Genomic DNA, 16,689 nt, shown 5'->3' with positions numbered 1-16,689 from the left:
TAGCTGCAAAGGATGAGAACATTGTTCTTCCACTGTACAAAACACTGGTCAGACCACACTTGGAATACTGTGCTCAGTTATGGGCCCCAATATATAGAAAGGATATAAATGAGCTTGAAAAGGTACAAAGGAGGGCAACAAAATGAATAAAGGGAATAGAGGGACTGCAATACCCAGAGAGGTTGGCAAAACTAGGACTATTCAGCCTGGAAAAGAGAAGGTTGAGGGGGGACATAATAAATTTGTACAAATATGTTAGGGGACAGTATGGAGACCTTGCCCGGGATTTGTTCAAAAGGAGGGATATTACGGTAACAAGAGGGCATTCACTAAGACTGGAAGAGAAAAGGTTTCAGCACCAGCATAGGAAGGGGTTCTTTACGGTAAGAGCAGTGAGAATATGGAATTCACTGAGTGAGGAGACGGTAATGTCAGATTCACTACACCAGTTCAAGTGGGGACTGGATGCATTTCTAGATACCAGGCAGATTTCAGCAAATACTTAAAAATAAAATAAAATAGTAGGTTGATACAGGGATTTATTCTGACTGCTGGTTTCAGAGTTGGGAGGGAATTTTTCCTCAGGTGAAGATTGGCTAAATCATTTGGGGTTTTTGCCTTCCTCTGGATCAACTTTAGCAATTACAGAACTAACAGGTCGAACTTGATGGACGCAAGTCTTTATTCGGCTTTACAAACTATGTTACTATGTTACTATGATTAGCACTCGGCAGCTGTAGATAGTACGTGCGGAGGTGGTGCAAAGAAGGGGGAGAAAAAATACACAGGGGCAAAAAAAATTATGGAAAATAGTGAGCATGAGAGCGGATCAGTGATTTGTGTCACTGAACAATGCTCAGCGGCTGCAGGATGCACACACAGAGGTGGTGCAAGGAGGAGACGGAGAAAAAATAGACAGGGACAAAAAAGTCCTGGAAAATAGTGAACACGAGTGCAGATCAGTGATTTGCATCACTGATCAGTGCTCGGCAGCAGCAGAACGCACAAAAAAGAAAAAAATGCCAAAAATCGAGTGATCAAGTACTTATCAGCGATCAAGTACTGATCAGCGCTAGGCGGCAGAAGGGGGTGCGGAGGGGTGGAGAGAGGTATAAAGGAGGGAGAAGGGAGAGAGTGATTGGGGTGGATTAGGAAAGATCAGGAATGCATCAGGAGAGCTCAGGAATTTATTCTTTCTTCTTCAGCAGCAGCAGCAAGAACACCAGCAGTGATGACACAGGCTTAAAAAAGTCTGTGGCACCACAAGGCCCAGCACAGCATGGCAGATCAGCACAATGACCGCCCTGCAATGTCTCCAAGCTGGAATGAGGACGCTCGGATGCTTATTGTGTGGTCAGACTGCGTCTCTGCACTCTGATTGGTGCAATTGATGTCATCGTCCGATTGCACCAATCAGAGTTGGCCCTGGTGACGCCGTGGTTGCTAGACTCCAACCTATGATCAGTGCTCTTACAGCACCAATCATAGGCTGGACATCAGTGTTTCAGGCAATTTGATTTCCTGAAACACTAAGAAATGCTATGATAGGCTGTTCAGAATTGAACAACCAATCACAGCTATTGTAGTTGCTGGGGTGATGACGACGGTATGACGACTCCACATGCCTGATGTGATAATCAGCAAACACCTTAAAGTGATCACTGTGACTGTGGTTGCGGTGCCGCATTAAAGATATGACATATCCATACGTCCAAGGTCGTGAAGGGATTAAATTAAATATAATTCTCAGAAATTAGGAAAAATATTCAGAAAATAAAATGATTAATGTAAACACATGCACACAGTGCCTGCCCGAGTCTACAAATATTTTCCTAATCACATTTACATGTTTACAGTGCATGTATCCACATAATAATTCCCTAACATCAGTTGGTGTTGGTGAAAGCTTAGTGCCAATATTATCACACCAGAATGATAATCAATTACGTTCTCTAAAAACATTTAACTTTTTTTCTGGAAAAAATCAAGTTGATCGATATGTGAAACAATTTAAAATTATACTTATTGCTTTGATAATGAACATTTTATATGTTAGGTATAGTATTGGCCCATTATGGGAGATCATGGAAAGAACAAAGAAGGTTTGCCTTGACAGCACTTAGAAATTTTGGGATGGGCAAGAAATCCCTGGAGGAGAGAGTGACAGAAGAAGCGATGTTTCTTTGTTCGGAATTTAAATCTCAAAAAGGTGAGTTACAGAAGTTTGTGTTAAAAGTGTAATAATTTTATATTACCTGTTACTTAAAACATCTACAACTGATATGTGCAAATATATGAACATTATCCTTGCTAACTGATGATGGTTTAACCGGTTCAGGACCGCCCACTGTACATAAACTTCGGCGCTGCCTGGGCTCTGTGCAGCGCCGACATTTAAAAACGGTGGGTGGTCCCGCAGCGCTCAGTACCCCCAGGGTCATGCAAGCGCTGCGCTTCCAGTGCAGAACGATAGTTCTGACAGGGGACATCATCGGGACCTGATTGGATCAGGTCCCAATGATGTTAACTCTTTGCTATCTTCTACACTGTGTTCCAAATTATTATGCAAATAATATTTTCTCAGATTTTCCCAAATTACCTATATGAATTGCAGTCATTGTAATTTTCCAGTCAAATAACTATTAGAGTACAATTGAAAGGTTTTTGTACAAACTGCCTATGATAACAGTATATTTTTAAAAAAATAAAAAACTCAAACTGCACTCAAAATGCATGTTCCAAATTATTATGCACAGCAGAGTTTTCAACCTTTTCATTTTAAAAAAGAACAAAAAAATGGTCATTTTTGAAATTATAAGCATTAGCAGGTTATTACAAACTGAAATCAAACAGTTTTCAATTCAAAACTTTATTCTAAGTGATGTTACATTTGCACATAGGACCCCTTGTTCGAAAGGAGCTTCTGAACTCTCTCGTCCATTGAATTTGGCAGGTTTTGGATGGTTTCTTCTTTAATTGTTTTGCATGAGGACAGAATACCCTCCCAGAGCTGTTGCTTAGATGTGAAATGCCTCCCGCCATCATAGACACTCCTTTTTGTAACGGGTCTGGGAGGCGGAACCTCAGAGCTACTATACAAGGGGGCAGTCCTTGTAAGGGAGCGGGTGGCGACCAGGGAAGACGGGCTGGAAGTCACAGCAGGTGAACGGGACAGTCTCTGAGTGAACGGGCTGGAGGTCACGGCAAGTGACCGAGGCAGTCTCTGGATGAACGGGCTGGTGGTCACGGCAAGTGTCCGGGGCAGTCTCTAGGTAAAGGGTTAGTACGACCTGTGGCGGCTGATGATAGACGTGAGCTCCCAGGTGAGCAGGCGAGAGTCTCTGGATGAACGGGTGGTCACAGCACGTGACGGCGGAGCCTCCAGGAAGACCAACAGACAGGCGGCAGATAAGCGCTCCCAGGTGAGCGGGCAGAAGTCTCTAGACAGGCGGGTGGTCACAGCACGTGACGGCAGAGCCTCCGGGTAGGCAAGCAGACAGGTAGCAGATGAGCGCTCCCAGGTGAGCGAGCAGGAGTCACTGGACAGGCAGATGGTCATAGCACGTGACGGCGGAGCCTCCAGGTAGGCTAGCAGGCAGGCAGCAGATGTGCGCTCCCAGGTGAGCGGGCAAGCTGGTCCATAGACAGACTGACAGGAGTTGGAAGGCAGACCGTCGGACCTCAGGCAAGCAGGCAGGTAGCTGATGTGCGCTCCCAGGTGAGCGGGCAGGCTGGTCCTTAGACAGACTGACAGGATTAGTAAGGCAGACCGTCGGACCTCAGACTAGCAGGCAGGTAGCAAGTAATCAGGCAGGAATCTGACAGGTAACTGGCAGGTAACTGGCAACGGGACCTGAGGGCTGAAGCACAGGTGAGACACAGGTGCAAACAACATTGCTCGGGCACCTCCATTTTGGAGGAGGTGCCTTATATATGGTAAAGTCCTCCGGCCATTGGCCGGGGACTCCTTAGGACGGCGCGCGCGGCCCCTTTAAGAGGGAGGGAGAGCGCGCGCGCGCGCCCTAAGCACAGTGGCCGGGAAGGAGCGCGCGCTGCCAGCAGAGCGGGAGAGGGACGCCGGGCACGGAGCAGAGCGGTGAGGGGAACAGCGTCCCTGCCTAGCAGAGGGCAGGGACGCTGGCACTACAGTACCCCCCCCTTTAGGCCCCCCCTTTTTTAGGCCAGACAGAAATTTAGCAAGGATGAGAGGGGCATAGATGTTCTCCCGGGGCTCCCACGTTCTCTCCTCAGGACCAAACCCCTTCCAATCTACCAGAAAAAAGGTCTTCCCTCTTACCCTTTTGGTGGCAAGAATGTTCTCTACCTCAAACTCGTCCTCAGCGGAAACCGGAGCAGGAGGCGTACCTGTAGACTTGGAAAAAGAGTTAAGCACCACGGGTTTGAGGAGAGATACATGGAAGGAGTTAGGGATCCGTAAGTTGGCCGGGAGTTTCAATTTATAGGCCACCGGGTTGATCTGACTGATGACCTCCAGAGGACCGATGAACCGAGGCCCTAACTTGTAAGAAGGTATCTTGAGTCGAACATATTTAGATGAGAGCCAGACTTTATCTCCTGGACGAAATTGTGGAGGATCCAGGCGTTTTTTGTCAGCGTGTCTTTTCATACGCTCGGATGACAGAAGGAGTGCGGACCGGGTACTCTCCCATATGGAGGAAAATTTGCTAACGAGAGATTCCGCAGCCGGGTTATCCACAGAGGTGGAGACAGGAAAAGGAATCCGAGGATGCTGACCGAAAACTACAAAAAACGGGGATTTGGAGGAGGATTCGCTCTCGTGATTATTATAAGAGAACTCGGCCCATGGTAGGAGATCCACCCAGTCAGAATGGTGGGCATTAACGAAGTGCCGGAGGTAACTGGTCAGGTTCTGATTGATCCGCTCCACTTGACCATTGGACTGTGGGTGGTAAGCGGAAGAGAAGTCCAGGGTGACGTCTAGCAGTTTACAAGTGGCTCTCCAGAAACGTGAGGTGAACTGTACCCCACGATCCGACACGATGTGGGGGGCAGGCCATGAAGGCGGAAGATATGGCGGATAAAGTCTTTAGCCAGCTCGGGTGCAGACGGGAGGCCTGGCAGGGGAATAAAGTGAGCCATCTTGGAAAAGCGGTCAGCGACCACCCAAATGACCGTACAACCGACAGAGACGGGGAGATCAGTTATGAAGTCCATAGCAATATGCTGCCAGGGGGCAGCAGGCACAGGAAGCGGAAGGAGGCGACCGGCTGGCAGGTGTCTCGGGACTTTGTTGCGGGCGCAGGACACACAGGCAGAAACGAAGTCTATTACGTCCTTGTGCAGGGTAGGCCACCAGTAGTGCCGGGCAATAAGCTGGAGGGTCTTTTTCTGACCGGCGTGGCCAGCTAGTTTAGACGAATGGCCCCAGTGTAGGATCTTCTCCCGATCAGGTACTGATACGAACGTCTTACCGGGAGGGAGACGATTTAGACTCACGGGAGCCACCTGCATTACTCTGGCGGGATCGATGATGTGTTTAGGTTCATCCTCGAGGTCGGACACTAGAAAGGATCGGGACAAGGCGTCTGCTTTGACGTTTTTGTCAGCCGGGCGAAAATGAAGAACAAAATCAAAGCGAGCAAAAAACAAGGACCACCGGGCTTGGCGCGGGTTAAGTCTCTGGGCATGCTGGAGGTAAGCCAAGTTCTTGTGGTCAGTGTAAATTATTACCGGGTGGAGAGCCCCCTCGAGCAGGTAACGCCACTCCTCCAATGCCAGTTTGATGGCCAATAACTCTCGGTCTCCTATGGAATAATTGCGCTCTGAGGAGGAGAAGAGTTTAGAGAAGAAGCCACAAGTTACCATCCTCCCGGAAGATGATTTTTGAGTAAGTACCGCTCCGGCTCCAGAGGAGGAGGCATCAACTTCCAGGAAGAACTGCTTGTTGCCATCTGGGCGATGCAGCACCGGGGCGGAAGAGAAGGCCTGTTTTAGGGAAAGAAAGGCCTCCTCAGCTTCGGGTGGCCACTCTTTGGGATTAGTACCTTTACGGGTGAGCGCAGAAATTGGGGCCGTCTGGGAAGAGAAGTGTGGTATGAAGAGGCGGTAGTAGTTGGCGAAGCCCAGGAATCGCTGAATGGCCTTCAACCCCTCCGGTCGGGGCCATTTCTCGATGGCAGACAGTTTCTCAGGATCCATTTGTAGGCCGGTCTGAGAGATAATGTAGCCCAGAAACGGAAGCGAGGTCTGCTCAAAGAGGCACTTCTCAAATTTAGTGTAGAGATGGTTCTGCCTGAGCCTGAGCAGGACCTGACGAACGTCCCTCCGGTGAGTCTGGAGATCCGGAGAGAAGACCAAGATGTCGTCCAGGTACACCACTACGCAGGAGTAGAGAAGGTCCCGGAAGATGTCATTGACCAACTCTTGAAAGACGGCAGGAGCGTTACAGAGGCCAAAGGGCATTACCAGATATTCATAATGGCCGTCCCGGGTGTTGAATGCCGTCTTCCATTCATCCCCCTGACGGATACGAACCAGGTTGTACGCCCCACGGAGGTCCAGTTTGGTGAAGATTCTAGCCCCCCTCAGACGATCAAATAACTCCGGAATGAGCGGAAGGGGGTACTTATTCTTCACCGTGATCTGGTTAAGGCCTCTATAGTCTATACAGGGACGGAGGGAGCCGTCCTTCTTTTTGACGAAAAAGAAGCCTGCTCCCGCCGGGGAAGTAGATTTCCGGATGAATCCCCTGGCCAGATTCTCCTCAATATATTCGGACATCGAGCGGGTCTCAGCAGCGGATAATGGATAAATACGCCCATGGGGAGGAGAAGTACCAGGTAACAGGTCGATGGGGCAGTCGTATGGTCTATGAGGGGGTAGTGTCTCAGCTTCCTTTTTATTAAAGACATCAGCATAAGACCAATACGGGATCGGAAGTCCAGGTAGATTAGCTGGGGTAGGAGAAGGACGGACGGGATGAACGGGAACCAGACAGGTCTTATGGCAGCCCTGTCCCCAGCGAAGGACTTCTCCGGTCTGCCAGTCAAGAACGGGTGCATGTCTCTGGAGCCAAGGTAGACCTAGCAAGAGGGCGTGAGAGAGTCCAGGCAGAACATGGAAGGAGATACTTTCAGAATGCAGCATTCCCACCTGCAGAGTAATGGATTCGGTGATGAGTTGGATGGGGCGTGGTAAGAGCCCCCCATCCACGGCAGCAACAGACAAGGGTACAGCCAGAGGTTTGGTGGGGATGCGGTATTTCTCTACCAGGGACTGTGAAATAAGATTCCCGGCTGCTCCAGAGTCAAGTTGGGCTAGTTCGAAATAACGGTTCTCCCCGTAGACGATTGAAACTGACAACAGCAGGGATGGAGAGGATTTATTCTTGTCTAGGTGGACCTCTCTGAGCGAACCTAGACACAGGCGTTTCCTGACCTCTCCGGGCAGGCACGGATCCGGTGCTCCTTACTGCCACAGTAGAAGCAGGTCCCCTCGGCACGGCGTAAGTCCTGACGGGTCTTGACCATCTTGGTCTGGTCGACCTGCATAGGCTCAGGAGAGTGTACCTGGTAAGAGACAGAAGGAGTGACGGGTTTCTGAAAAGTAGGAGCTAGACGTGGTAATCTCCTCTCACGGGTGACCTCTCTGGCACGCTTCTGGAACCGTAGGTCAATCCGGGTGGCAAGAGTTATTAAATCATCGAGAGTGGTAGGAATGTCCCGACCGGCAAGCTCATCTTTAATACGGCCGGACAGACCCTCCCAGAAGACGGAAACCAGAGCGTCGTTATCCCAGGCCAGCTCCGAGGCAAGGATACGGAACCGTATGGCATATTGGCCCACGGTGAGACTCTCCTGACGGAGGCGTAGCAGAGATGATGCGGATGAGGTCTTCCGTCCGGGTTCGTCGAAGACTTTCCGGAAAGCCGTGAGAAAAGCAGGCAAGTTGGATACCAGGGGGTCTCCTCTCTCCCATAGAGGATTTAGCCAGGCCAGGGCCTCCCTGGTGAGATGGGACATGATGAATGCAATTTTGGCCCGGTCGGAGTTAAACTGGTGAGATAATAGTTCAAAGTGCAGGGTGCACTGATTTATGAAGCCCCGAGCCTGGGCGCAGTCGCCTCCGAAGCGAGGAGGTGCAGAAAGCCGGGGTCCGGGGTAAGATACCATGGTATTAGTGGGCAGCGGAGCTGCCGGATTGCGAGACATGGCACTGGCGGAGGTTGCTGGTGGAGCAGTCAGAGTGTCCAGGCGAGTATTGACATTCCGCAGGTGACCCAGGATGGACTCCTGTTGGGACCTTTGACGGGACAGTTCATGACACAAGTCCGAGAGCGAGGGAGCTTGGGTGCCACCGGGTTCCATGGCCCGAGCAAACTGTAACGGGTCTGGGAGGCGGAACCTCAGAGCTACTATACAAGGGGGCGGTCCTTGTAAGGGAGCGGGTGGCGACCAGGGAAGACGGGCTGGAAGTCACAGCAGGTGAACGGGACAGTCTCTGAGTGAATGGGCTAGAGGTCACGGCAAGTGACCGAGGCAGTCTCTGGATGAACGGGCTGGTGGTCACGGCAAGTGTACGGGGCAGTCTCTAGGTAAAGGGTTGGTACGACCTGTGGCGGCTGATGATAGACGTGAGCTCCCAGGTGAGCAGGCGAGAGTCTCTGGATGAACGGGTGGTCACAGCACGTGACGGCGGAGCCTCCAGGAAGACCAACAGACAGGCGGCAGATGAGCGCTCCCAGGTGAGCGGGCAGAAGTCTCTAGACAGGCGGGTGGTCACAGCACGTGACGGCAGAGCCTCCGGGTAGGCAAGCAGACAGGTAGCAGATGAGCGCTCCCAGGTGAGCGGGCAGGAGTCACTGGACAGGCAGATGGTCACAGCACGTGACGGCGGAGCCTCCAGGTAGGCTAGCAGGCAGGCAGCAGATGTGCGCTCCCAGGTGAGCGGGCAAGCTGGTCCATAGACAGACTGACAGGAGTTGGAAGGCAGACCGTCAGACCTCAGGCAAGCAGGCAGGTAGCTGATGTGCGCTCCCAGGTGAGCGGGCAGGCTGGTCCTTAGACAGACTGACAGGATTAGTAAGGCAGACCGTCGGACCTCAGACTAGCAGGCAGGTAGCAAGTAATCAGGCAGGAATCTGACAGGTAACTGGCAGGTAACTGGCAACGGGACCTGAGGGCTGAAGCACAGGTGAGACACAGGTGCAAACAACATTGCTCGGGCACCTCCATTTTGGAGGAGGTGCCTTATATATGGTAAAGTCCTCCGGCCATTGGCCGGGGACTCCTTAGGACGGCGCGCGCGGCCCCTTTAAGAGGGAGGGAGAGCGCGCGCGCGCGCCCTAAGCACAGTGGCCGGGAAGGAGCGCGCGCTGCCAGCAGAGCGGGAGAGGGACGCCGGGCACGGAGCAGAGCGGTGAGGGGAACAGCGTCCCTGCCTAGCAGAGGGCAGGGACGCCGGCACTACACTTTTGATGATGCTCCAGAGGTTCTCAATGGGGTTGAGGTCAGGGGAGCATGGGTGCCACAGCATAAGTTTGTCCCATTTTATGCCCATAGCAGCCAGAGATGCAGATGTGCTATGTGCAGCATGAGACGGGGCATTATCATGCATGAAATGATCTCGATGGTCCAGATGGATGGAGTGGAGGATGGCTGGTTGATGGACACCCCATGCAAACACGGCTACGGCACTAACAAGGAGGAGGTGGAGTAATGTTTTGGGCTGGAATCATGGGGAGAGAGCTTGTCAGCCCTTTTAAGATCCCTGAAGGGGTAAAGATGAACTCCATGTATTTTGAGTTTCTCAAACAGCACTTCCTTCCATGGTTCAAGAAGAAGAACCGTGCATTCCACAGCAAGATCATTTTCATGCATGATAATGCCCCGTCTCATGCTGCACATAACACATCTGCATCTCTGGCTGATATGGGCATAAAAGGGGACAAACTTATGGTGTGGCACCCATGCTCCCCTGACCTCTACCCCATTCAGAACCTCTGGAGCATCATCAAAAGGAGTGTCTATGATGGAGGGAGGCAGTTCACATCTAAGCAACTGCTCTGGGAGGTTATTCTGTCCTCATGCAAAACAATTGAAGCAAAAACCATCCAAAACCTGACAAATTCAATGGACGAGAGAGTTCAGAAGCTCCTTTCGAACAAGGGGTCCTATGTGCAAATGTAACATCACCTAGAATAAAGTTTTGAGTTGAGAACTGTTTGATTTCAGTTTGTAATAACCTGCTTATGCTTATAATTTCAAAAATGACCATTTTTTTGTTCTTTATTAAAATGAAAAGGTTGAAAACTCTGCTGTGCATAATAATTTGGAACATGCATTTTGAGTGCAGTTTGATTTTTTTATTTTTTTAAAAATATACTGTTATCATAGGCAGTTTGTACAAAAACCTTTCAATTTTACTCTAATAGTTATTTGACTGGAAAATTACAATGACTGCAATTCATATAGGTAATTTGGGAAAATCTGAGAAAATATTATTTGCATAATAATTTGGAACACAGTGTATATGCCACGATCTATAGTGATCGCGGCATATAGAAGATAGTGAGAGGAGAGGGGGTCGTCAACTTACCTCTTTGCGACGGCCCCCTGATGTCTTCCAGGACCTGCCGTTGTTACAGCAGCCGGAAGTCACATGACCGCCTCCGGATCTGCCATATATGGTGTCCTGCTAGGCTCAGCCTGCAGCTGAACTCTAGCAGGAGACAGACAGTGTAAAACTGTCAGCAAAGATCTCATCCAATGCAATACATGTCTATTGCATTGCATGAGATCAGTGATTAGAAGAATAAAAATTCATGTCCCATACAGGGACTAAGAAAAAATGTAAAAAAAAAGTAAAAAAAATGTTTTCAAACTGTTAAAAAAAATCACAAAATAAATAAAAATAAATAAATAAAATATTAAACCAATAAATCCGTATATTTATGCAAAAACAAAAAAAGTACACATATTTGGTATCGCCGCGTCCAAAACAACCCGATCTATAAAACTGTCACACTAATTAACTCCTTCTGTGCACACTGTAATAAAAATAAATAAAAAACGAAGCAAAAAACTATGCTTTTTCATCATATCGCCAAACAAAAAGTGGAAAAAAATGCGATCAAAAATCAAAGTGGAAATAAAAATGGTACCGCTGAAAATTTCATCTTGTTCCGCAAAAAAAAGCTGCCATACAGCTCCATCAGCCGAAAAATAAAAAAGTTATAGCTCTCAGAATAAAGCGATGTAAAAAATATATTTTTTCTATAAAATTGTTTTGTTGTGTAAAAGCGCAAAAACATAAAAAAATATACAGTAAGTGTAGTATCGCTGTAAATGTACTGACCCGAAGAATAATGCTGCATTATCACTTTTACCACACGCAGAACGGCATAAAAAAAACCTCAAAAAACAATTCCTGAATTGTTGGTTTTTGTTACTTTTACCTCCCAAAAAACAAAATAGAAAGCGATCAAAAAATGTCACATACCCAAAAATGGTACCAATAAAAACGTCAACTCATCCCGCAAAAAACATGCCGTCACATGACTCTGTTGGCCGAAATATGGAAAATTTATTGCTCTCAAAATATGGCGATGCAAAAACTAGATTTTGCAAAAAAAAGCGTCTTAGTGTGTGACAGCTGTCAATCATAAAAACCCGATATAAATCTGGTATCTCTGTAATCGCACCGACCCAAAGAATAAAGTAATCTCATCACTTATACCGCACGTGGAACGGCGTAAAAAATAAATAAAACCAATTCTTCACCTGCTACTGATTTGTTTATTATGTCTCCCAAAGATCGCAGTAAGGCTCTGCTCACATTTATCCTGCGCTCTGCGCTGAGCACTTACACCAGAGTTTCCGTGTAAATCTCTGAAATACGTGATTCAGAAGGAACCCATGACGGAAGATTCCCTGTAATGAGGCAGATATAGGCCACTGTGAATGCCGCCTGGCCTGTGATCCCACGGTGTCAGTTTTTTTAGGCTTGCATAAAAGTGCGGTTGGCCACAGTTTTGTGCACTTCTGAAATAAAGGACACCGCTAAACAGAGGCCAGACGGAGTCCAGAGTAACTCTGCTGCCTCATAACAGTGAATGGATCCCGCAGGAGTTTCATCTGAATTACATCACTTGGAAATTTAGATGGAAACCCCGATGTAAGTGCTCAGCCTCGAGCGCCGGATAAGTGTTACGTAAAATGTTCCTAATAAAAGCTTCAACTCAGTCCTCAAAAAAAGCTAGTCCCCACTCAGGTCCTTCATCTGTTAAAAATATTCCAAGTTACTGGTAGCATAAAGGCTCTGGAAAAGCGAAATGGCCCTTGCCCCCCAAAAGAAATTCAGAAAATGTTGTGCTCCCAAATCCAAATGCCTATTTTACAATAATTTGTTCTCCAATTGTCAAATAGCACTCCGTCCCTTCCAGATCTCGCCGTATGGCTAAGCGGTACGATACAGCCACATATGGGGTATTGTCACTTTTAGAAGAAGTTGTGTGACATATTTCAGCAACATTTTTACCCATTGCACTGTGTGAAAATGTAAAATCTGAGGGTAAAACATTTTTTTGTTGTAAAAATATAATTATGTTTTCTTCACTGCCCAATGGTATAAATTTAAAAATTAAAAAATACTCACTACTTCCCTAGATGAATTCATTGAGAGGTGTAGTTTACAAAATGGGGTCACTTGTGGGGGTTTCTGCTGTTTCGGCATGTCAGCGACTCTTCAAATGTGACATGGTGTCTGCAACCTATCCCAGCCAACATAGCGCTCCTTTCTCTTCTGAACCCTGCCATACACCAAAGCAGTGGTTTTCCCCCACATATGGGGTATCAGCGTACTCAGGAGAAATTGCACAACAAATTTCATGGTGCAATTTCTCCTGTTATCCTTGTGATAATGCAAAATTAGGGAATGAAAAACATTTTTTTGTGGGAAAAATGTGAAAATTTTATTTTTACGGCTTAATATTATAAACTTATGTGAAGCACCTGGGGGTGCAAGGTGCTCACCTCACATCTAGATAAGTTCCCTAAGGGGTCTAGTTTCCATAATGGTATCACTTGTGGGGGGTTTCCACTGTTTAGGCACATCAGGAGCTCTCCAAACGCAACATGGCGTCTGCTAATTATTCAAACAAATTTTACATTCAAAAAGTCTAATGGCGCTCCTTCCCTTCCAAACCCTGCAGTGTGCCCAAACAGTGGTTTTCCCTCACATATGGGGTATCAGCGCGCTCATGAGAAATTGCACTACAAATTGTGTATTCCATTTTTTCCTGTTACCCTTGTGAAAATAAAAAAAATTGGGTCTAAATTAACATTTTTGTGAAAAAAAGTTAAATGTTCATTGCTTTTTTCCACATTCCAAAAATTCCCGTGAAACACCTGAAGGGTTAATAAACTTCTTGAATGTAGTTTTGAGCACCTTGAGGGGTGCAGTTTTTAGAATGGTGTCACTTTTGGGTATTTTCTGTCATAAAGGCCCCTTAAAGTCACTTCAAATAAGATGTGGTCCCTAAAAAAATGTTTTTGTAAATTCTGTTGGAAAAATGAGAAATCGCTGGTCAAATTTTAACCCTTATAGCTTCCTAACAAAAAAAAATTTTGGTTCCAAAATTTTGCTGATGTAAAGTAGACATGTGGGAAATGTTATTTATTAACTATTTTGTGTGACATATCTCTCTGATTTAAGGGCATGAAAATTCAAAGTTTGAAAATTGCAAAATTTTCAAAATTTTCGCCAAATTTCTGATTTTTTCACAAATAAACACAAGTGATATTGAAGAAATTTTACAACTATCATGAAGTACAATATGTCATGAAAAAACATTCTCAGAATCAGGGGGATCCGTTTAAGCGTTCCAGAGTAATTACTTCATAAATTGACAGTGGTCAGAATTGAAAAAATTCGCCCGGTCACGAAGGCAAAAACAGGCTCTGGCGCGAAGTGGTTTATAGAATGTGAAGTTTAAAATGTAATCTGTATTACAGCAGTACAATCTCCATAGTCTTATGGGAGTTAAAAAAACCTGTCAGCACAGTTTTGTAATGTAAAGTAAAAACATGGCTGTAATGGTGCTATGGTACTGATTATATTAATACCTTTGGTGAAGAAATCCACTTTTTTGTCCTTCTTTAATCATCAAGTGAACTTTTATTCTAATTAGATTTTGGTGCACACGGTCAAGACTGTAAACTATGTCTCCTCCTTGCGGACTGTGATTCTCAGCCCATCTGCCTCCGATCTGTGAATGACCTGCCTCCTCTGTTTGAAATCACTGCAGTGACCTGTCATTCAAAGACTGGAGCCAGGCGGAGCGGCCTGTGAATTACAGGGAGGGGAAGACCCAGTGTGTACAGTCCAACCCCAATGCACCGAAATCTAATTAGCAGAAAACTTCAAATGGTGATTAAAAAAGAGCAACAAAGCGGATTTCATCACCAAAGGTATCAATTTAATCAGCATTACAGCGCCATTACAGCAATGTCTTTATTTCACATTAATTCATGCTAACAGGTTCTCTATAAATATTGCTTTGTAATTAAAAATTTGATAATACTGAAACACAGATACAAGACATTTTCATAGATTTGCTGATCTCTAATTGTCAAACACCTAAGAGTACACCAGTATTAATCAGGTGGCGTGTTGGATTCAAACACTCCTGATTCACTTAGAGGCATATACCACTTAATTAATCAGGAGCACCTGACATGTGGCATGTTCCTCCATGTACCTCAGCACAAATCCTACTACAGTCAGACATTGGAGTAAGATGTCTGGTGTAAGGAATACTATTTTGGCAGAACTTGGTAAAACTGAAGTGAAAAAATATGTGACTTTTCAAAGCTTTTTACAACAGTTTTCTGGCATAAAAGCTTTGATGAATTGAGGGCAACATTTTTAACTTGCACCAAGCAGCTATTCTCTGATTGTTCTGGTCATGAACTCAAAGTGAATGTATCATGGTGCAGGTGGAAGAGACCTGGGCAAGAATGTCTGGCTGGACTCAACATTTTCCTTTATCTTTCGAAAAAATAGATTTACTGAAAAAATATGTAAACCTATAGTTCCCAGTTTTGTAGGCAAATAATTATCAATACCATGTTACGTTATTGTACAAACCCTAACCATGTATCTGTGATTTCACATCAATCTTTTTCAATATTATGTTTTCTACAGATCAGTTTGATCCAATTCTCCCCATAAATAATGCTGTCAATAATGTATTCTGTTCCTTCGCATTTGGACATCGGTTTGAGTACAATGATGAAAAATTTCAACGACTTGTACTTCTCTTTAATGAAGCATTTAAGGGTAGATCTGGACTCCTAGGTCAGGTAAGTTAAAGTTTTAAAATGATATGGCACTAATAATTATCTTACATAAAATCTACAAATGTAAAGGGCAATTAGGATTCAGTGCTGATTATAAACAGCCTTAGGTTGAGGTCGCGTGGCTGGTGAATTGCAAATTTATGCACTATGTACCTTAATTTCTTTAGTTTATTCTATATAGCAGTAATGCTGTTGAAATCTAAGAAAATCAATGATTGCATATCTTAGCATATACAGAGTTCTGTTGTATTCTTTTGCTTGTGTATAATGATGAGAAAGCATGTTAAGCACTGATCGATACTCGATGGAGCATCTGGTGCCCAGGTGCGCTTATTACTTGATAGAGTATCGCAGTTGCTCAAGTACCAAAGTCGAGTCCCTGCCCTGCATGTTTTGCAGCTTTTTGACAGCTAATAAACAAGCATGGATTGTCTTCCAAACATGGTAATGCCATAGCCTTATTGGTTACTGGTATTACTGTTACTGGCTGGTCGCATAGCGTCATCGGATCTTATATAAAACCCAGTGATGCAATGCTCGGCACACTGTCCTCTGGAAGTAGAATCTTAGAATCATAGAATGGTAGAGTTGGAGGGGACCTCCTGGGTCATCTGGTCCAACCCCCTGCTCAAAGCAGGATTCACTAAATCATCTCAGACAGAAGTCTGTCCAGCCTCTGTTTGAAGACGTCCATTGAAGGGGAACTCACCACCTCTCGTGGCAGCCTGTTCCACTCATTGATCACCCTAACTGTCAAAAAGTTTTTTCTAATATCTAATCTGTGTCTCCTCCCATTCAGTTTCATCACACTGCTTCTAGTCTTTCCTTGTGCAAATGAGAATAAAGATGATCCTTCTTCAATGTGACAGCCCTTGAGATATTTGTAGACAGCTATTAAGTCTCCTCTCAGTCTTCTTTTTTGCAAGCTAAACATTCCCAAATCCTGTAACCGTTCCTCATAGGACATGGTTTGCAGACCGGTCACCATTCTGGTCGCTCTTCTCTGAACTTGCTCCAGTTTGTCAATGTCTTTTTTAAAATGTGGTGCCCAAAACTGGATGCAGTATTCCAGATGAGGTCTGACCAAAGAGGAGTAAAGTCCGATAATGACTTCACGTGATCTAGACTGTATGCTTCTGTTAATACATCCCAGAATTGTATTTGCCTTTTTTGCTGCTGCATCACACTGTTGACTCGTGTTCAGTCTATGATCTATTAGTATACCTAAGTCTTTTTCACATGTACTGTTGCTTAGCTCTATTCCTCCCATTTTGTATATGATTTTTTCATTTTTATTGCCCAGATGTAGTACTTTGCATTTTTCCCTGTTAAAAACCATTCTGTCAGT

The 16,689-nt window shown here is 45.9% G+C and overlaps 1 protein-coding gene across 3 annotated transcripts in view; it reads left to right on the top strand.

The window, feature by feature from the left end:
* LOC141157213 (cytochrome P450 2D17-like) overlaps window positions 1-16,689 on the top strand; it is a 472,560-nt gene that overhangs the window by 88,263 nt on the left and 367,608 nt on the right. For all 3 annotated transcript variants that reach the window (XM_073644206.1, XM_073644204.1, XM_073644205.1), the window contains exons 3-4: window positions 2,057-2,209; window positions 15,187-15,344. In XM_073644206.1, the coding sequence (XP_073500307.1) occupies window positions 2,057-2,209; window positions 15,187-15,344 (311 nt within the window). The remainder of the gene's footprint in view (window positions 1-2,056; window positions 2,210-15,186; window positions 15,345-16,689) is intronic.

This window comes from Phyllobates terribilis, unplaced genomic scaffold (genome assembly GCF_046119375.1).
Source record: "Phyllobates terribilis strain yellow unplaced genomic scaffold, ASM4611937v1 Scaffold_8__6_contigs__length_399053987, whole genome shotgun sequence".
NCBI lineage: Eukaryota > Metazoa > Chordata > Amphibia > Anura > Dendrobatidae > Phyllobates > Phyllobates terribilis.
Note: the sequence above shows the minus strand (reverse complement) of the source record. Positions and strands in the feature narration are given on the sequence as shown.